This window comes from Melanerpes formicivorus, unplaced genomic scaffold (assembly GCF_026170545.1).
Source record: "Melanerpes formicivorus ecotype bairdi unplaced genomic scaffold, bMelFor1.0.p_v2 SCAF_23, whole genome shotgun sequence".
Lineage (NCBI taxonomy): Eukaryota > Metazoa > Chordata > Aves > Piciformes > Picidae > Melanerpes > Melanerpes formicivorus.
The window spans coordinates 4,383,855-4,404,889 of NW_027142375.1; the positions used below are offsets into that span (position 1 = coordinate 4,383,855).

The 21,035-nt window shown below is 44.9% G+C and overlaps 1 protein-coding gene across 1 annotated transcript in view; it reads right to left on the bottom strand.

The window, feature by feature from the left end:
• Window positions 1-948: 948 nt before the first annotated feature.
• The window catches only part of PLEKHA8 (pleckstrin homology domain containing A8), a 36,194-nt gene continuing 16,107 nt past the window's right edge, over window positions 949-21,035 (bottom strand). The window contains exons 5-14 of the mRNA XM_068152360.1: window positions 20,206-20,364; window positions 18,613-18,653; window positions 17,734-17,891; window positions 16,230-16,389; window positions 15,757-15,842; window positions 14,712-14,770; window positions 13,333-13,463; window positions 12,691-12,761; window positions 8,135-8,196; window positions 949-6,723 (exon numbers count right to left, since the gene is read on the bottom strand). Coding sequence (XP_068008461.1) covers window positions 6,526-6,723; window positions 8,135-8,196; window positions 12,691-12,761; window positions 13,333-13,463; window positions 14,712-14,770; window positions 15,757-15,842; window positions 16,230-16,389; window positions 17,734-17,891; window positions 18,613-18,653; window positions 20,206-20,364 — 1,125 coding nt within the window. The 3' untranslated portion in view covers window positions 949-6,525. The remainder of the gene's footprint in view (window positions 6,724-8,134; window positions 8,197-12,690; window positions 12,762-13,332; window positions 13,464-14,711; window positions 14,771-15,756; window positions 15,843-16,229; window positions 16,390-17,733; window positions 17,892-18,612; window positions 18,654-20,205; window positions 20,365-21,035) is intronic.

Consider the following 21,035-nt stretch of genomic DNA (forward strand, 5'->3'; position numbering starts at 1 on the left):
TAAGGAGCACTAGTCTTCCTCTGCATCTCAAGGTGATCACACAGGAGTCCCTGTAGTCATTGAGATTTCTGTGGAGGAGAGAACACACCTTGAGTACTGTGTCCACCTTGAGTCCTGTGTCCAGTTCTGGGCCCCTCAGTTTAAGAAGGACACTGAGACACTTAAACATGTCCAGAGAAGGGCAACAAGGCTGGGGAGAGACCTTGAGCACAGTCCTGTGAGGAGAGGCTGAGGGAGCTGGGATTGTTTAACCTGGAGAGGAGAAGGCTCATGGGTGACCTCATTAATGTCTACAACTACCTGAAGGGAGGTTGTAGCCAGGAAGGGGTTGGTCTCTTCTCTCAGGCAAGCAGCACCAGAACAAGAGGACACAGTCTCAAGCTGCACCAGGGGAAGTTTAGGCTCGAGGTGAGGAGAAAATTCTTCACAGAGAGAGTTGTTAGCCATTGGAATGTGCTGCCCAGGGAGGTGGTAGAGTCACCATCCCTGGAGGTGTTTGAGAGGGGATTGGACATGGCACTTGGTGCCATGGTCTAGTCATGAGGTCTGTGGTGACAGGTTGGACTCAATGATCCTCGAGGTCTCTTCCAACCTTGGTGATACTGTGAGATCCAAGTCCAGGCAAAAGGAGGACAAACAACAGATGCAATTGTAAATTCCTCTCACAGTGCCAGGCTCTTGCATCTGCAGCCTTCACACATGTACACTGTCCAAGGACCCACAAACATATGCCTGACACAGCTTTTATTCTGGTAACCAAAGCAGGCTCCATGTGTGTCAACATTCTGCATACAAAGATACATACAGGCAGTTTCTGTGAACCCAAGCCCAGAGTGCTTCTGACTGTCCACACAGAACAGATGCAATCCTGGAGAGCACTTCAGGCCCCTTTTTTGGCATGAGAGAAACCAGCTGCATGGGAGGAGACAGTGAGATTGTAAAACATGCTTATTGAAAATAAGTTTATTATAATGAAATAATAGAAAAGTCTGACAAAGGTCTCAACAATCCTTCCAAAGAAGGGACAGATGATGAATGCTTTGAAAGATGACACAAGCTGGAAACTCCAAAGTATTTTGGACCAAGCTGCTCATGAACAGCACACTTCATGCAATGCTTACATACAGTGGGAGAGGCAATTTTGGGGGGCATGAACAAGCCCTTAGAATTCAGTGAATTGAAAGTGTGGGGGGGGGCAATATACCTTCTTTAAGTGTACTTCAGGATGTGTGTGATGGGTTTTGGTATGTGTAAGCAATGCTTGCAGCAGGGTCAGCTTGAGAGTGATAAAATGTACACCCAACATTTGCTTTGAAAGAAAGGAGGAAAGGGAAGCACAAAACCCAATCTGCTTGGGTCTTCAGGTTAGGCATTGCACTCTGCAATGCAGGTTACTTGCTTAGGTTTAAAACAGAGGCAAATCTCAAACTTTCCAGATGGATTTAGGTACAAGGAATTCAGTAAGTTTTGGGCCTCCTGACAGGTGCAATGCAAAATGCAGTTAACAAACAGTGCTAAGTAGAAATCAGGGTATGGAAACAAGGGAATTGCATTAAAAGTGGAAAATAACAACTTCAAATTCCACCTCTGGCACATCTGGAGTATCTGAAGGGATCTACCAAGAAAGGGATATTAAAGATGACAGTCAGAGACCACACTCTGAGGCACTGCATGCCAGTGGGAGGGTGCACGTGCCTTAAGTGAAGCACAGGCCTGTGTTCTAACCTCAAAGCCAGTGCTCACATCCCTGTGTGAACTGTGAGCTGGGTCAGCTCCTGCCTGGGCTTGCTCAGAGACAGTGAGTGTGTCATGATACTCCTTTCTGCATGAGGGTGATTTTACATTGCTTGGAATATGCAATAGTTTGGAGGGTTTGCTCAGCAAGGGGCTACAGAAGGTAGCAGAGAGGCAGGAATTCAGTTATTCTGACCCCTCTCCTGCTTTTGTTTTCTTATCTGTACTGTGCAGGCAAGAGAAAAGAGAACAACTCAATTAAAAAATACATAAATAATCCCTGTGATTTCTCTTGGCAAAGGCAGAACTGCCAAGCCTGAAGTGCCCCAATTAAAACTTCACTGGTGATGTTAGAAGTTCAAAAGTGCTGTGGCTTTCCTGGCAAAAAATCCATCAAAGCAGGGAGGAAGTTCAGAGGAAAGCAGCACATTCTCCCTCTGACTGCACCTTTGGTTGCCTGCCAGAGAATTCAGGTCTGACCTTCCAAATTTACAGTTGCATCACTGACAAAACTTCCTGCTTTGCACTCTGATGGAGAGATGCTCTGACGTGACAGCAGCCTCTCTAGTAGCAAAGCAAGATGACAATGGAAAGAAAGGAAGGAGTGGGGACAAGATGGGGAAAGAGGGGAAGATAGCCAAGTGGGAACATGTTAATCACCTTTCCTCTGTCTGCAAGGCAGTGTAAAAGCTCCCCAAAGCTCTTCCACAAGAGCTAAAGGGATAATGAAAAGGAAGGCTTAGAAGGCCCAGCACACAGCCATACCTAACACTGCTTGCTGGAATGGTCCACACCCTGCTGCCAAAGCCTGCTGCAAACAACTGAATGAAGCACATTTTGGGCACACTTTTTAGACATCCAGCTAACCAAGTGACGCTTTCCAAGGCCATGAAACGTTCTCAAAGCAAGCAGCTGCAACCTAAATCTCGATGATGCTTGAAAGCAAGCTTGTAAGTGAAGGTATATGGCCCTCACCTTTAAGTGGATCTGCTAAAGGCAGACCCATACCACCACAGTGTCAGGATGGGCTGCTCCAATGGCTCCTGAAGATTGCACTTGAATATCCACTTCATATTCTGCAATTCTAGAGCAGAAGTTCTACAATGCAACCAAGTATGGGGTCTTAAAATAGCAGGGGAGGCTCCAGAACGTAGGGTTGGGGGGCTGGTGGGTTTTCTAAAGTTATTTGTTTAAAGAACAAGATCAATAAAATAAATAAAAGCCTCCCATTGCCAAGCAGGACTCAGCTGGAATTGCTTAAGAGCTCTGCTCTAAAGCCAGCAGCACTGTGTTCCAAAGATGTGTGTCTGATCTCTAGTCCAAGAGCTGACTGTCATTATTCCATCCTAGATAGCACTCCCATCAGATTGCTTGGGATTTACCATGTCTCAGCAAGGCTGTGCACTGGGTAGACACTCTCAGTGGCACACACTGTACCAGAGTTCCACCCTCAGCTATACTAACTTCACACACAAAAAAGCAGCCTTATTCCCCTGGTGTAAGGCTGTGATTACTCTTATTTTGCCATGGCTATGTAAAATCCCTGAGAATATGCAACTGTTAGACACTGAAGGAAACAGCCAAAAGCATGTTTTAAAGGAAAGGGATGCAGAGAACTTTAGGCTAGTACAGTTTAAGGAACCAAAGCAGTTCATGTAAAGTACACAGAGCAAGGGTGCTGTGATCTGAGAGCCACATGGACCTCCACCAGTCTGTGGCTCACTCATTCATAAATGTCAGCCATTATAAAACACCCCAAACAACCCTGGCCAATCAACACACCAAACAAAACAGAGCACACCAAGTTTCTCTCCAGGTCTAAATTTGAAGCCTGAAAGTTAGTTGCTTGCTCTCTACAATTATTAAAAGGAAAAGCAATCTCCTCTGCTTGCCAAGCTCACATCACAGAGGAAAAAAAACAAGTTGAGTTTTCTAGCAGTGCATTTGCTTCCACTTGGTCATCTGTTCTGTCCTTAGAGGTATAAGCCAGAGTTCAGCTTTGCAGCATGCTGCATGAGTTTCTTTGTCAGTGGTGGTTTGACTGGAAAGAGAGCATTCATAAGCCTTAGAAGTGCTCAGTGCCCTGCAAGAGCAGTGCATGGGTGAAGTACAAGTTTTGAAGGCAAGGAGACCTTGCTCAGCTCCCTCTCTACAGTCACAGGCACACAGAGGTATACCGAAGCCACAGTCTCCTAAGAATGTTCCCAAGCACCAATCTGAGTTCAGAAAGACCAACTTTACACAGAAGAGCAAGAGGAGAGAACCTGCTCTGAGGCAGGATGCCATGCTGATTAGAGGATATGCAGTGTGGAGCACTCTTCATTTGTTAGAAGAAAGAAGAATGGTAGAAGTTAACTGCTGGAGCTCAAGGCCCAATGAAGCTGGTTTCTGCCTGCAAAATAAAGCCTCCTGACTCTTTGCACCAAGCACTGAGTCTGAGGCAGTACTAACAAAATAGTGGTTCTCCTGATGGTTAAAAAAAACCCAAACCACAACAACCTGCACCAAACAAAACAAGCAGAACCACCCAAATACCTCCAAGACCAAGTGCTGAATATGCTTTCCTGCCACTGGAAAAGGGGAGTCTGTTTTCATCACGATCTGACAGCTAATGTCTACAGAAGAGAGGATCTCTTCCTGCCCTGGCCAATGTTTTGTGAACACGTGGTCTCTCTTACCTTGCCACACCACTCAGCTTTAAACTAATGCAGCAAATTTTCCCACATCAGAGCTGAGAGCCTTGAGGAAAGGAAGTGGGTGGAAAGTTGGCTATTCCACTAGAGGGGTGGTTTCTTTGCAGCCAGGCTCGGAAGCAGCCCTCCGCTTCATTTTAACAGTGCAAGCAGTGAAACAACTGAATGGAGCTTTGACCCAAGGTCTTGACTTTTTACTCAAGAACATATACTACTTAGATGAAGAATAAATAAATAAATAAATGCCCCACATCCTCCTGATTCCTCTTGAAGTACATCATGTAGGAACTACAAAGCAGGCACAACCCTGGATAAAAAAAACCCACAGGAAGGCGGAAGTGACATTGTTTAATGCCAAATCAGAGTCTTGGTATCCTGCTTTCTACATCAACTGTGATGTTTGGTCTTTTCTTCCAAGCTTCACATGCTTTCCTAAAAGCTCATCATGTTAGGCTGCTTAGAAAGGATCAAGTAATCGATGTGCAGAGAGACTCGAGTGGGAGAGCGATGCAGGGCAGCAGGCCTGCAGTACATTCACTTTACTGACACCACAGTTTTCAGCCTAGCAGAGCTCAGTGCTTCTCCTGTATGACAACACTGACTTCTCCTGTATTTATGAGGATTTACTAACTCTAAGCACCTCACTAGCAAAGTCTTCTCTCCTCCTAGCACGAGTTAAACTCAACTCTTTGCCTAAAGCCATGTGAAGCCCTAGGCTGTCACTGACAGACCTCTTTATGCCTTGACAGGGCAGTTAGCAATTCTCAGACAGCCTTTTAGTCACCAACACAACTAGGAATTTTGTCCTCAACCATCTCAATAGCTAAAAGGACTGTATTGTTTTAAGCAGCAAGGGGTTTAAGGAGCACATTTTTGTCTGCATCAGCAAAAGGGGGAAAAGGCAAATCTAACTTGCTCCATTTCTAGCCACTTGGATGTAATTTCAGCTTTTGAAGTTTGTCATTGGCCCAATGTGTAATGGCTGCTTGACAGATGCTAGCTTCCCCTACACTTGACTTATTTCAGGTCCATTCTCATTAAGTCTTTGCCCATAATGGCAGCTTTGAAAGCATTTTAATGAAATCTGCTTTTTAAACTGCCAGCTGTATTCAGCCTAAAAGCAAATCTTGTCATTTTGGTGTGGGTGTGTGAGAACTTGAGTTAAGAAAAACCTAACCCCCAAAGCAGAAAGAGACAAAAAAAGGCAAGAAAAAAAAGATGAAAACCAAACAAACCCCACAAATCCACCAAAGCCACCACCAAAACCTTCACAAACCAGGATGATGGGCATGATCTCCACATCCTGCGTGTATAAAGCACTGTTGAAATCAGAGGAGTGCTGCCCAGCCTGTGCCAGCAAATTGTCACTTCTCCACTGGCAGGAATTGACAGGGAGATTGTGGCACAGTCTGGGAGCTGGTGAGGGAACATATACCCAGTTTCAAAGGCTGGTTCCTGAGGAAGCTCAGACCACCAGCCACATACACCAGTGGTAAAGATCTCTAATACTTAGGGAGGTGTTGCATTAAAAAGCTTCAAATCAAAGTCAGGGACAAACTGCCCATGTAACTTATATGCTGGTATTTAGCTACCCTTGCTACCAGGGTAACAACAACTCTCATTACCTCTGTCCTCTTATACCATCTCAGGGAGAGGGCACAGGATATGGGAAGAGCCAGAGGCAGCAGCACCTGCCTGGGCACCATCTTGACATTCCAATGGCTCCACTGCACGTGCAGCTCTCTCCTAAGGTACAGGAGCAAAGGCCAAATTTTGCTCTGTTACTTTTATGAGGTGAAGAGAAAAAAGAAGGATGTGCACAGGTAGAAGAGAAATGGTCAAAACCATTCAGCATGAACACAGTAATGACCCAAAGAGAAACAGTACCTCTGCATTTAAACACAAAATAAGTACAGCAAAACACCCTCACAAAAATCATACATACCCTTCCCTACAAACACTCAACACCCTTCCCACCTAAAAAGATACAATGAACAGAAACAATGTCAAAAAAAAACACTAAAGAAACCCCCAAAACCCAAACAAACTTTGTTAACAGACACAGTCCCTGAATTTTTAAGACACAATCTTGCTGTAGTCATACCACTTCATCTGATTCCAAACCATGTACTTCATAGAGAGTGTCCAAGATATTTAGCTGCTTTTCCATGGCTGGTAAGTAAATGTTGAGGTCCCTCTGCATTCCTTTGTAAAATGTTTCTTCCTGAGGATCACACTCTTCTACAGACAAAGCTGCCACAAAGTCTTCATATGTTGGAGCTGCCCTTAAAGCTAACTGGAAGAGGAAACAAAGCTTTAAGAATTGCAAAACAGAACAGGAAAAGAAACCCAGCTAAAGCCTTGAAAAAAAATCTCTAAGACACAGAATCATGTAGACACCTCTAAGACACAGAATCATCTAAGGCACAACATCACATTGCTCAGAGCCACATCCAGCCTAGGCTTAAAATCCTCCAGGGATGAGGCTTCCACCACCTCCCTGGGCAACCTGTTCCAGTGTCTCACCACCCTCATGGGGAAGAATTTCTTCCTAATACCCAATCTGAATCTACCCATTTCTAGTATTGTTCCATCACCCCTAGTCCTACCATTACCTGACACCCTAAAAAGCCCCTCAACAGGTTTCTGGTAGGCCCCCTTCAGATACTGGAAGGCCACAATAAGATTTCCTCAGAGCCTTCTTGTTTCCAGACTGAACAGCCACAACTCTCTCAGTCTGTCTCCATAGAGGAGCTCCAGCTCTCTGATCATCCTCATGGCCCCTCTCTAGACACATTCCAGCACTTCCAGATCCTTCCTGTAATAGGGGCTCCAGAACTGGATGCAGTACTCCAAGTACAGTCTCAGCAGATTGAAGTAGAGAGGAAGTATAACCTCCCTCGACCCGCTGGGCACACTTCTCTTGATGCATCCCTCTTTGCACTTAGATCGCATGGCTTTATTGTATTTAAAACTTTAAACTGGGAGGGAAAGTCATAAAGCCATGTTAGCTTCCTTGCCATCTCTATCTGATTGTTAGGAAGTGCCTGCATATCACATTTTGAAGAACTAAACAGCATGCACTGGAAATTACTTAAATACCAGCCCCAAAAAGGTAGAGTCATTTAGGAGAGTTCCTAGCCCAGTGCCACACACTTCGGCACTGAAATGCTCTTTAGAAAGCGTTCTCCAATATCTCTGTTTCCCCCAGTCAAAGTCTCTGTCTTGACTGCCTGGAGCAGGCTTTCCTTTTCCCTTTTGTAACTGCAATGACAGTTTCCAGCGATGGACACAAGGGGGCGCCGCCAGAGCGGACAAAACCCCAAACCAATTCCTCCTGCCAACGCATCCTGCTTAACCGTGCTACACCTTCTGGAAGGCCCACATCCAAAGACAGATCAATCCTCAAACAAGCAACTTCAAACCCTCATTTCCTCATCTAATAGCCACACAAGACTGCGCTGAAACCAACACACAGCGGGGGGAAAGCCCCCACCAAATGCATGCGAGTGCAATCCATCTGGTTTGGCTCCAGAAAAGAGGTTCCACCCTCACAGCCCAATACTAAACACCTTGAAAAACCAACAAAACTCAGGCCTGGCAAAGGCATCTATTCATTTTAATGCTTAGAATTCAGAGTTTTTCATTACACACAACATGAAGAAGGCCCTCAGCTCCATCAGGCAACCAGGATAGCAAATACTTACTGCAAAGACCCCGCGGACAACCCAGCCGTGGTGCTGCCGTAAAGTCTTCCCATAAGCGTTGTCTTCAAGGGATAAAAACATAACAACATTTAAAAAGATAGAAAATAATTGAACACAATAAATAAATCAAGAGCTACAGCTTAGAAATGACTATTTAAGGATATATTAGCATAGCCAGCAGGTCAAGGGAGGTGATCCTCCCCCTCTACTCCACTCTGGTGAGACCCCACCTGGAGCACTGTGTCCAGTTCTGGAGCCCCTGTTACAAGGAGGACATGGATGTGCTGGAATCTGTCCAGAGAAAGACCACAAGGATGATTAGAGGGATGGAGCTCCTCTCCTATGAGGACAGACTGAGAGAGTTGGGGCTGTTCAGTCTGGCGAAGAGAAGGCTCCAAGGAGACCTTATTGTGGCCTTCCAGTATCTGAAGGGGGCTACAAGAAAGCTGGGGAGGGACTTTTTAGGGTGCGAGGGAGTGATAGGACTAGGGGGAATGGAACAAAACTAGACATGGGTAGATTCAGATTGGATGTTAGGAAGAAGTTCTTTCTCCTGAAGGTGGTGAGACACTGGGAGGTGGTAGAAGCCTCATCCTTGGAGGTTTTTAAGGCCAGGTTGGATGTGGCTCTGAGCAACCTGTTGCATTGTGAGGTGTCCCTGCCCATGGCAGGGGGTTTGGAACTAGATGACCCTTGGGGTCCCTTCCAACCCTAACAATTCTGTGATTCTATATTCTTGCCACTAGGTGCAAACAATGGTGGTTTCTGAGAGCCACAGTTATGACTGACAGGAGATGACAGATTGGGGATTTATGCACTGGGGTCTCAGTTCTGCTATCAAAACTCCTTCAACTCATCCTCACCAACTAACAGACAGGAGGGCAAATGTAATTTTTATTGGCCTAGCTGTGCTTCTCAACTAACACTTCTAGTATCTAGTTCACAGATCAGTGCAAGCCTGACAAAATAATAAATGGTGTGAAGCAATCCAAGCAAGCCTCAAAGTAGTTAGTTCAGGCATTAACTGAGTAGTTATATATATCTGAGAGTCAACTTTTGAAGATCACTGGAACAGAAAGCACTGGGCCATCATGAAAATAATTCTCAGGATCTTTCTTGTGAGTGCTCTTGAAAACAGCCTTTGCTGAAGGCACTTGTTATGCTGCTAGACAGCTCCACTTCCATATTCAAAGCTTGTTTAGGAGACTAGTAGCCTGGGAGGTAGTCCTGAAAGACAAGGGAGTCCAGGAAGGCTGGACATCCCCCAGGAGGGAAACCTTCAAGGCACAGGTACAAGCTGTCTCCATGCAGAAGACAGGCCTGGATAAGTAGAGCTTTGGGTAGCACTCAGGAAGAAAAGTAGAGTCTGCTGGCTATGGAAGAAGAAGGGGCAGGCAGCTCAGGAGGGGTACAAGGCTATTGCAAGGATATGTAGGAGAAAAATTAGAAAGGCAGAAGTTCAACAGAACTCAATCTGGCCAGTGACATTACAGATAATAAAATGAGCTGTTCTAAGATGTTAACAGTAAAAGGAGAGCATGGGAGAACACCCACCCACTACTGGATGTAGGACCAAAGACAATGAAAAGGCTGAGTTGCTGAACAGCTTTTTTGCCTCAGTATTTGTCAGAGACACCAGTTGCTCTTTGAGGGTTCAGTGCTTGGAACTGGAAGACAAGGTTGGGGAGCAGAGCACAGTCCCCACAATCCAGGAGGAAATGATGAACAATCTGTTATGCCACTCAGATGTACACAAGTCTATGGGACCAGATGGGATCCACCCAAGGGCACTCATGAAGCTGGCAGAAGTGATCACCAAGCCACTCACCATTATTTGTCAACAGTCCTGCCTAACCAGGGAGGTCCCAGCTGGCTGCAGAGTAGCAAAAGTGACACCTATCTACAAGAAGGGCCAGAAGGATGACAGAGGGAACTACAGGCCAGTCAGTCTGACTTTGGTGCCAGGAATGATTATAGAACAGCTCATCCTGAGTGCCATCACACAGCACTCACAGGACAACCAGGCAATAAGGCCCAGTCAGCATGGGTTTATGAAAGACAGGTCCTGCCTAACTGATATAATCTCCTTCTATAACAAGGTGACCTGGCTAGTGGATGAGGGAAGGGCCATGGACATTGTCTACCCGGACTGCAGTAAAACCTTTGACATTGTCCTGTGGACCTGGTGCTCAGGGACATGGTTTAGTGCTGGGTCAAGGGTAGGACTGGATGATGTTTGAGGTCTCTTCCAACCAGATGTATTCTGTGATTCTGAGAAAGCCAAGCATCTTTGAGCCATGTTTTCTCACTCTCAGTCTGTCACTGCTGGCATTTTATATCCTTGTCCTTCAGCTGAATTTTTCAGTATCTGACACTGCATTATACTTTCCCTGAGCTGTTCCCCTTGCAGAGTGACAACTTCTACATTTTGCCACTACAGGGTATTTGCTCAAAAGGCTGCAGACAGTTGTCACTGGAAGAGTGTAAAGTCAGTAAAACACAGCCACAAGCTTTGCTGTCATGCGAAGTACTCCTCACCTATCAGTCTAATGACTGGGCAGCCTTTACAGTAGGAGTGAGAATCTGAGAGAGAAACATAAGACTAATGAAATGAGGAGAACATTGCAGAGCAAACAAGACTGAAACCTGCTCTGCCTTAGCAGCAAATACAGGGGACATGAAAAACACTGTAAGTTCAAAGGTTTACTTAGATTTGAACCCCCAGTAAAGAAAAGTCCCTTTAGAAAGCTGTTTCCTAGTCAGATCATCATTTCTTATTTCCATTTCCTGAGCCTGATATTTGAGGTTGCAGAGAAAGAACACATACTCCATATTTACTTGAGGTTCAAATAGCAGAGCAACTCTTCAATAAGAAGCTCTGAACAGCAAACCAGTGCTGCATTGGTGATAGCACACATGGAATTGCTTTTCAGGAGGAGAAAAGAAAGGAAGGAGTGAGAAGAAAAACCCAGATGCATGGCTCTGCTGCAGACAGAGCAATTCAAATAGTGATTCACTGCTGAAGTCTTCAGACTCAGGTGGTCAGATAAGACACATATGGCAGCACTGTATTTACAGTCCCACTTCCAAGAGCTGCTTAAACATTTCAATGTAGTAGTTCCTTTTACTAATCCCATAGGGCAACTGCTTAGCCATTTAAAAGCAGCTTAAAAACCAAAGCTTTAAAAAGAGCTGTGTTAAAGCTGATTTAAAGGATTATCATAATATTAGACTGCAGGCATATACTGGGAGTCTTGCTTCACAATAACCAAATCAGAGAGGGAGAAATTTGATGAAGTTCAACAAGGGCAAGTGTAGAGACTTGCACCTGGGAAGGAACAACTCCATGCACCAGTATAGGCTGGGGACAGACCTGCTGGAGAGCAGTGAAGGCAAAAGGGACCTGGGGGTCCTGGTGGATGGAAGGATGACCATGAGCCAGCAATGTGCTCTTGGGGCCAAGAAGGCCAATGCCATTCTGGGGTGGATTAGAAGGGCTGTGACCAGTAAATCAAGAGAAGTTCTCCTCCCCCTCTACTCTGCACTGGTGAGGCTGCATCTGGAATATTGTGTCCAGTTCTGGGCCCCTCAGTTCAAGAAAGAGAGTGACCTGCTTGAGAGAGTCCAGTGCAGAGCCATGAGGATGATTAAGGGAATGGAACACCTTCTGTACAAGGAGAGACTGAGGGAGCTGAGGCTCTTCAGCTTGGAGAGGAGGAGACTGAGAGGTGACCTCATCAATGTTTATGAAAATGTACAGGGTAAGTCCTGAGAGGATGGAGCCAGGCTCTGCTCAGTGGTGCCCAATGACAGCATAAGGGGCCATGGCTGGAAGTTGAGGCATAGAAAGTTCAGTGGAAACCCTGTGAGGGTGACAGAGCACTGGAACAGCCTGTCCAGGGGGGTTGTGGAGTCTCCCTCTCTGGAGATATTCAAAACTCACATGGCTGTGTTCCTGTGTGATCTGGTCTAGGTGATCCTGCTCTGGCAGGGGGGTTGGACTGGATGATCTTTTGAGGCCCCTTCCAGCCCCTGTATTTAATTTTATACTTGGCTGTGGGCACTAACCTGATTTGGTTAAGTGTCAGAAATTGTATACTTGGGGGAAAAAAAATAAAGATATTCTTTCTCTTCTGTTACCCTGTGATGATTTCAACTACCACATACCCCTTCTTTCTAAATGATACAGGCAACTCACAGCCACACTGCCAGAGATGATTTGAAGAAGTGATGGCCAGAAACTAAGCAAATAACACAATAGCAACTATAAATTTTGGCACTGCCTGGCTGCAAAGCAGTAGAGGAAAAATTAAATGAGACAATGTACTTTATTTCCTAAGATATGACTGCCTCCCCTGTCAAAATCATGTCAACTAAAGGAATCTTTTATCTGCTGTTAAATAAAAATTGGCCATTTATCTAGCAATCTGCCTGAAGATGGCCATTTTCAAACCTGCAGTCTTCAAAGGAAGTTGCTTGCACCATTAATGACTGGAGAAAAACAGCCAAGTATGTAAATTCAGAAGTATACAAAAAATAAAGCAACTGGCACTTACTTAGAGCTGTTTGGATGTTCTTTTCTCCATTCTTCACTTCTGTCAAAAACCCCTTCAAGAACTTTAAGCCTCTGTTGGGATGAGCCCAAGGAATAAAAAACAACCAAACACACACACACATTTATAACAAATTAATCCCAAGCATAAGGAAACTCCCCCAAAAAACTTGCAACCCAACTCAGAATGCAATAAATCTCACAATTAAGGAGCTAGTTTCAATATGAATTTAAAAGGAATTAGGATAATAATGTAGCCCTCTCCTCAGCCTCTCTCCCAGCCCAAGGTAAAACACTTTGCTAAAACATTCCTGCTGCAGCCCAAGGTAAAACACTGCTAAAACATTCCTGCTGCAGCCCAAGATGTTCTCCCTCCCTGATGTTCTAGCTCTGCAGGATCAGTCACTCAACATGATTTCACCTTCACGTGAAAAAAGGTTGCCTTCATCACTTTTTCAGGCCAGTTGGCAAAGCTGCAGTGATACAACCACAGAGAAGACAACAGACTGATCTTGAACACAGCCAGTCTGGATTGATGTAGCCTGGGGGAAGTAACCAGCTTGCCCCATGTACACCAGATTGCTCTGCCAAAGACCCCTCACTGCACCGATGCAGCTCGCAGTGTAAGTAGTTATAAGGCTGTTACCTTTTCAGCCACAGGAGAGCCTCTGTAGCAGAGTTTCTAACTTGTGCTACACCTGCATTCACTTCATGGAGCACTATCTTCTGAAGGGTATCAAACTCTTCTTTGTTGGTTATAAATTTCTGGTTTATTTTCTGGAGAACAAAACACAAGGCAAAGCTTTAGGCTTTTAGGACCAAACAGTAACCTGCCCTATAAATGCCACCTATGCCATGCACACCCTGTGGCACAGGCATGCCTTCCTAGAGCATGTCTGGCTGGCCATCTGGCTAATGCAAACACAAGAAAGCATCTCAGTCAAAGATTGACATGGAAGCTACCATTTCCATCTGACAAAATGCATTAGGTTCACATGGCATCCTCCACACCAATGGAAGGGAGCTGACACAACCTGCTCTCCACTCAAAGTCTCATTTGCCCTGAGCTTCAAGCACAAGATTACTTTCCACCAACTCTTAAGCTGCAAATTCTCAATTACATTCTGTAGCCACTGGTATGCTTAAGCTTTTAAATTTCCAAGTTTGTTTTACACAACTCCTCATTAAAAAGAAGAAGAAGAAAAGAGAGAAAGCATGGAATGGGCAGATGAACAGATTGTTCTAGTACATCCATGATTAAAAGAATAGCTGCTTACCACTTGACAATAAAGAGCCAAGGTTTTTGGAATGGTATTCTTCTCTTTCACTATTTTCAGTCTTTCAGTGACTACCTCCAACACATGTCTTGGCAGCAAAAAAGTCTAAATGTATGCACTGTTCCTAATCACACACTCACAAGATGGTTTTTTTTCCCCCCTTAAACAAAAGCTATGAAAAATCTCACAATGACTAAATCTTGTCCCCCAAGCAGCACTTCAAACTTTGTCAGACTGGAAGAACTTACAGACCAAGAAATGATGCTACAGGGTCTGCCCTGACTTGCCAAGAAGCTGCTTCTTAATGCACTGTAGTGGGTTGAGAGAGAAGGCCTAGCTTTCTCTCCCCCACAAAGAGGGAAAAAAAACCACAGCTACTCGTTCCTGCTCAGTGTGGACAAAGGAAGTTTTTTGCCCCTCCTCCCCATTTGTTTTGCAGTCTGCAGTCAATATTGCCATTGCTATAGCATCACTAACAACCTGTTCAGCTCAGAATCAAAGCCATATTCATTAGGTGTGACAGACTTTCTCTTGGCAGTCAATCAACTATGTTATAAGTTGGCAGACAACAACTGGATGTATGACAACCTGCATGCACTGTAAGAGCAAAACTAGGGACACATGGTAACATCACCAAATAGGGAAGAGTCTTCCATTAGTGCCTCCTACAAAGATTCTTGAGCTTTAGTTCCTAAAAATAAGGCATTGTTTTAAAAAACCCAAAACAGTACTAGAGATAAGGTGTTACCTTGATGTTCCCTACAAAATCCATTTTCACAGGAGCAAAAACAGTTGGTCCCAGCTTGTCTAGAAAAGAGAAGGTCAGACGTTAAAATTGTCTCTTAGCAACAATTCACTTCACTCACCCTCTTAAAAATCCTTCTAAATGGCAGGAGAATACAAAGAAGATGGCATAAACTGAAGTCTTTGCTTGGTGTAGAATGAATCCACTCCAGCTGGCAAAGACTTAAAATACACCGACCCACAATCTGGAAGTTTTCAAAAGGGTGCATGCTCCCAGGGTCCACACATCCGCTCTTAGATGCAGGGGCCAGGCAGGTAGGGGTCTGCACTAGCTGGAGACATAAGTCTTTGGGGGGAAAAAAACATCAAATAGCTAGTATTGCCCTCTACAACTACCTGAAGGGAGGTTGCAGACAGGTGGGGGCTGGTCTCTTCTCCCAGGCAACCAGCACCAGAACAAGAGGACACAGTCTCAAGCTGCACCAGGGGAGGTTTAGGCTGGAGGTTAGGAGGAAGTTCTACACAGAGAGAGTGATTGCCCATTGGTGGAGTCACCATCACTGGAGCTGTTCAGGAGGAGACTTGATGGGGTGCTTGGTGCCATGGTTTATTTGATTAGGTGGTGTTGGATGATAGGTTGGACTCGATCTTGAAGGTCTCTTCCAACCTGGCCTATTCTATTCTATTCTATTCTATGCTATTCTATGCTATTCTATGCTATTCTATGCTATTCTATGCTATTCTATGCTATTCATTGCTGATGGTGTGCTCTCAGCAGTACTGGATGTGTAAGGCATCCCTGCTGCTCTTTTGAGGGGAAGAAACTGCTGGTCTAAATGGAACCACAGACTTCCATGCAATTTACACATGGGTCCCATCTAAATAAGTGGATCCTCTATGAAGCAAAGATGTTCTGCTACCGGACAAATTGATTCTGTTGACAGGAACTGCTACTACTACTTTGCAAAGAATCAAATTCCCCAAGCCAACATTTCTTTCACAGCTGGCAGCAGTCAAAAGGAGCCAGAAGGAAAGAAGGAGCTGCTTACCCAGAACTGGCACAATTGCATAACATGACTCCAGAAACTCTTCTGTTGGTATGCCCTCCTCGTCCCGAAGCTCAATATCACTGAATCTGGTGTCCAGGAGAAGCAGAAAAGATTGTTACCTTAACAGCTCCTTTTGTCCAACTCCTGAAGTCAAAATTACATTTCATGCCCATTTAATCTGCACAGAGGTAACATTCATAGACATGGAACCACCAACACAGCTTTTGTTTCACTAGGTTAATGTCTACAGGAAACAGACTTTGGTGGTGTGCAAGCAAGGCCTGCCATTGCAAACAAGAGAAAAGCCACCCACTCCACTCTGCAAAGCATATCTCCTTCAATTACTGTGCTCTATGCAGCCTAGTTAAATAATTTAAGCAAATACAGTCTTACAGACAGAAGGGTCTTAAAAAATGAGTACATTAAAGGCTTAGCAAAGTTTCAGTGATGCTTTTAAATGGGAACTACACTACCTATTGCTCATGACGCTGAAGAAGGTAGGACAATCGTTTGCATTTCCGTCTTCCTCACACAGAGTCAATCCACTTAAAGAATTTGTCTCTGACTGCAGCAACTTGAGGGCACCACAGCTTTCCACAGCTTGCAGCTTGTTCTCTCCATCTTCTTCAATGCCTTGCATTCACAGAGAACAGAATTAAACAACAAATAGAGAAAGAAACCACCCAATTACCCATATTGCTACTCCTGTCCATCAAGATGCTTTCTGTTTGGAGGCAGGCATGTGGATGGACCTACTTGCATAAATTCACTTCACTGCACCATGAAAGTTCAAAAGCTTTCCCTGACAGCATCATGACTCTCACCACAGGTCTGTCAGGTGCTCAGACCACATTCCAAACAGTCACATTCCCATCTCTTTTAATCAGGTGGACCAAGCACCAGGCTCCACTGCAGGTGTGCCCACAAATCCTCAGTGAGGACACCCTTGTGACAGAAGAGAGTTGAAGATGCAACTGGGTGCAGAAGGGAGGAAAACTCAACCCCTTGAAACAAAGATTACTTCTCACATGGCTGTAGCTTCCTCAGTGCTGATAAAATGGCACAGTACACTTTCAAAAGCAAAATAATAGTAGTGACTTGTTTGCTCCTTCTGATAAGCAACTAAACTAGCTGCTTCAATGCATACTGCTATGATATCAAAGGCTGCTATATTCTATCATCATTATAGTACCATCATAGTATCATTCAGGGTTGGAAGGGACCACAAGGATCAGCTAGTTCCAACCCCCCTGCCATGGGCAGGGACACCCCACCCTAGATCAGCCTGGCCAGAGCCTCATCCAGCCTGGTCTCAAACACCTCCAGGGAAGGCGCCCCAACCACCTCCCTGGACAACCCATTCCAGGGCTTCACCACTCTCACAGTGAAGAACTTCCTCTTCACATCCAGCCTGAATCTCCCCACCTCCAGCTTTATTCCATTCCCCCTAGTCCTATCACTACCTGAGATCCTGAGCAGTCCCTCCCCAGCCCTCCTGTAGGCCCCCTTCAGATACTGGAAGGCCACAATTAGGTCACCTTGGAGCCTTCTCTTCTCCAGACTGAACAGCCCCAACTCCTTCAGTCTGTCCTCATAGGAGAGGAGCTCCAGCCCTCTGATCATCCTCATGGCCCTTCTCTGGACACCTTCCAGCACCTCCAGATTCCTCTTGCTTTAGGGGCTCCAGAACTGGATGCAGTACTCCAGGTGGGGTCTCACCAGAGCTGAGTAGAGGGGGAGAATCCCCTCCCTTGATCTCCTTGATTTAACACTGTATTCCTGAGGTATTACCCTAAACACTGCAAGATAGATACCAACAAGGGGAGGAGCTAAGCTGGGAAAACCTGACAATGGGCAGATATCAGACTAAAATACACTGACATTGCCTCTCCTGAGAAGCAAGGTAACAGGCAGCCTACACCTTCCTCCATTTACACTTAATGCTTTTGGATAAAAAAATCCAGTGTATATATTTACCTGCCAAATCCTCTGCTATTTGATCCTCCACAGAAACATCACCACTCCCCTCACTGGCTTCCAGGTTTAGACATTTCAGATTTTTAGCAAGAGTTTGCTCTTGATGGTTAATTTCTGCTTTTACAGAGCCATTTTCACAGGGATTCAACTCCATCTGCCTGAAGGAAGGGCGAGAACAATGCTTAGTGCAGAAAACATTGCTTGGTAAGTAAGCTTCATCCTGTGAAAACACACAAATAACAACAGAAGAATACTTGACAGGAATTATAGGCTGTCACAGGCTGCTCTGAGTAAAAGAACTTGTCTAAAGTAACCAAAGGGACCAGGCAGCTCTTTGCAGCAAGTAAGATTAATGACTCAACCTCAGCTTACAAAGTTTGAATGTATTCACAAGAACCTTTATTAAAAAGGGACATAATCAAAACAATACAATTGATTACCAAAAAGAAGAATCACAGACAGGTATTGCATCTGAAAGAATATCCCCTCATTAGTACTTTCAGATGTGCACCCTTGCCCCTGCTCTGTATGGCTCTACATTTCACATGCTCATAAAATGGTTGGATGGGAGGCTGTGGAGCGGAATGTAAGCTGCAGGGAAGAGCACTGAAGTGGGAGAGAGCTGGCTGGTGTCTGACCAACCAGGAAATCACCAAATGGAGAATGGCTGAGAAAAATAAAAGGAAAGAACTGATACAGAAGAGAAATGAAGTAGGGTGAGCCAGGTCCCTTTTGTTGTGTCTGCATCCCAGCACACAGCCTGGAGCAACCTAGCTCTGCCTCCTCTCTGTACTGTTAATACTAGAGTAAAAATAGGGAAAGAACAGACACTACCAAAAACAGATTAGAAAGAGATTGACAGTAGAGATTTTTTTGTACCTTTCTGTTGAGGCATGACTGGATAAGACAGAGTGCTTTGTCTGAAAAAGAAGTGGGGAGAGAGAACAATTCTTTAAAGCAAGCGGACTATATCATGCCTCTCAAACTTCACATTTTATTTAACACGAGTTGGGAGTCAGAAAGAAAGCTGAAACACGGATCATATGCTCACTAACTCTCTGACCTGGAAGCAGTGTACAAACACAAAAGAGGTGCCACAGTATGACTCTGATAAAATATTGAACAGAAAAAAAAAAAGCCAGGAGATTTATTTTTTCAGAGCCTAGCAAGGAAGTGTCAAATGAGACACCATCACAGGAGGTTAGGAGTTGGAAAGGACCTTCAGAGATCGAGTCCAACCCCCCTGCTAGAGCAGGACCACAGAATCTAGCACAGGTCACACAAGAATGCATCCAGATGGGGCTTGAAAGTCTCCAGAGAAGAGACTCCACAACCTCCCTGGGCAGCCTGTTCCAGTGCTCTGTGACCCTCACAGTGAAGAAGTTCCTCCTCATGTTGAGGTGGAACCTCCTGTGCTGTAGTTTCTCTCCATTGCCCCTTGTCCTATCCCAGGGTGCAAGTGAGCAGAGCCTGTCCCCTCCCTCTTGACCCCCAGCCCTCAGAGATTTAGAAACATTTATTAAATCCCCTCTCAGTCTTCTCTTCTCCAGACTGAAGAGCCCCAGGGCTCTCAGCCTCTCCTCATAGGGCAGTGCTCAGTAGCTCCCTTGCACTCTCTCAAGTAGATCCCTGTCCCTCTTGAACCATGCAGCAAGTGGAAAATGAACAAGGCAGTGCCTTTTCTTTGCAGTGGTATTTTCTATACTTAAGAAAAAGAAAGCCATAGGAGAGAGTCATTGGTCATTAGAATGGGCTGTCTGGGGAGGTGGTGGAGTCGCCATCCCTCGAGGTATTCAAGAGGAGATTGGACGTGGCACTTGGTGCCATGGTTTAATCATGAGGTCTGTGTTGACAGGTTGGACTCGATGATCCTTGAGGTCTCTTCCAACCTTAGTGATACTGTGATACTGTGAAACATGAGGCCATATACCAGGTATGGTGAAGTAATCTCACTTCCCAGATGCAGTGCTGCATCTACCTTCTTACATATACCATCATCTACCATTTGCCAGATACAGTCCACTTTTGCTTATGTAGGTAAGATGCAGGATTCAAGGAAGTGCCCTTGTCATTAAAAAGCCAAGTTCATCAGCTCCTGCTGGTGTCTTACCACAGATACAATGCTGCAGTAGCTTAGAAGTGTAGTAAGTGCTGTGAGCTCCCACAAGAGCCAAGCTAATTTTAAACACCACTGCCTGTGATACTGGTGACAGGTTGGACTCGATGATCTTTGAGGTCTCTTCCAACCTTGGTGATACTGATACTGTCTGCAGCTGGAACAGGCCCTGAGAGTTAATGCTTAGCAAGTTTAACCTGTCATTAAAAGTTATGAGACTGGTCATTGCTACCTCACTTGCAAACTGTAAGAGATAGCAGAGTATGCCCAGCAGAGAACCACTACCTATAACACAGGTAAGAATGCATTCCCTCCTTCTACAAATGGTGTTTTACAGACAGAGAAGAGGTCATTACCTTGTTTGTTCTGAGAACTGCTAAATGTGGGGATCCAGGGGGGGTCTGATGCAATAACTCAGAAGAGAAGGCAGTATTTGCAATCTGCATACATTCTTCAAGAGTCTTCAGGAAGGTGTCACAGGTTGATTTTAACAGAGCTCCCATATCAATTTCGCTCTGCAGAGAGAATCCAGGTGGAAGAAATGGACTCGCCACAGAAAAATCAGTGTGGAGTAACTAATGTCTACAAAGCCCACAGCTGCTACAGCCATGATTTCTGTCTCATACGAATGAAAATGCAATGAGCCAGCTGCTCAGAGAACTGGCATCACACATTACTGGGGCTCTGGCTCCTCACAGCATTACCTCTCTTGTCAGCCTCTCCCTAAAACACCTTCAGTATGTTTACATTTTAAAAGCTATGCCTCTTACATTTTTAATACAGGGATAGGTGACTATTAAAATACTAAGTCTTGGTGTACTAAACAGTGACACCCCAGAAGACAGGACTGAAAGGAGAGATGAAAAAGTAGATAGATACAGAATGATCTGAAGATAGCAACTTGAAAAATCCCATGCAACAAAACTACTGCAACTGCCAAACATGCAGGACACAATGCTCTTCATCTCTGCAAGGCACAGCTAGTGATGCTGAAATGCTTTTAGCAAGAAATCTTTTGAGTTAAATACCAATTAAATCAGGGAGAGCTGGACAAACACCATCACATTACTTGTCTTTTGTCAGCAAGTTCTAACAGTGCCTTTTAGCCATTTATACACTACAGGTTTCCTTGCTGTCTGTTGTTCAAGAGGGGATTGGATGTGGCACTTGGTGCCATGGTCTAGTC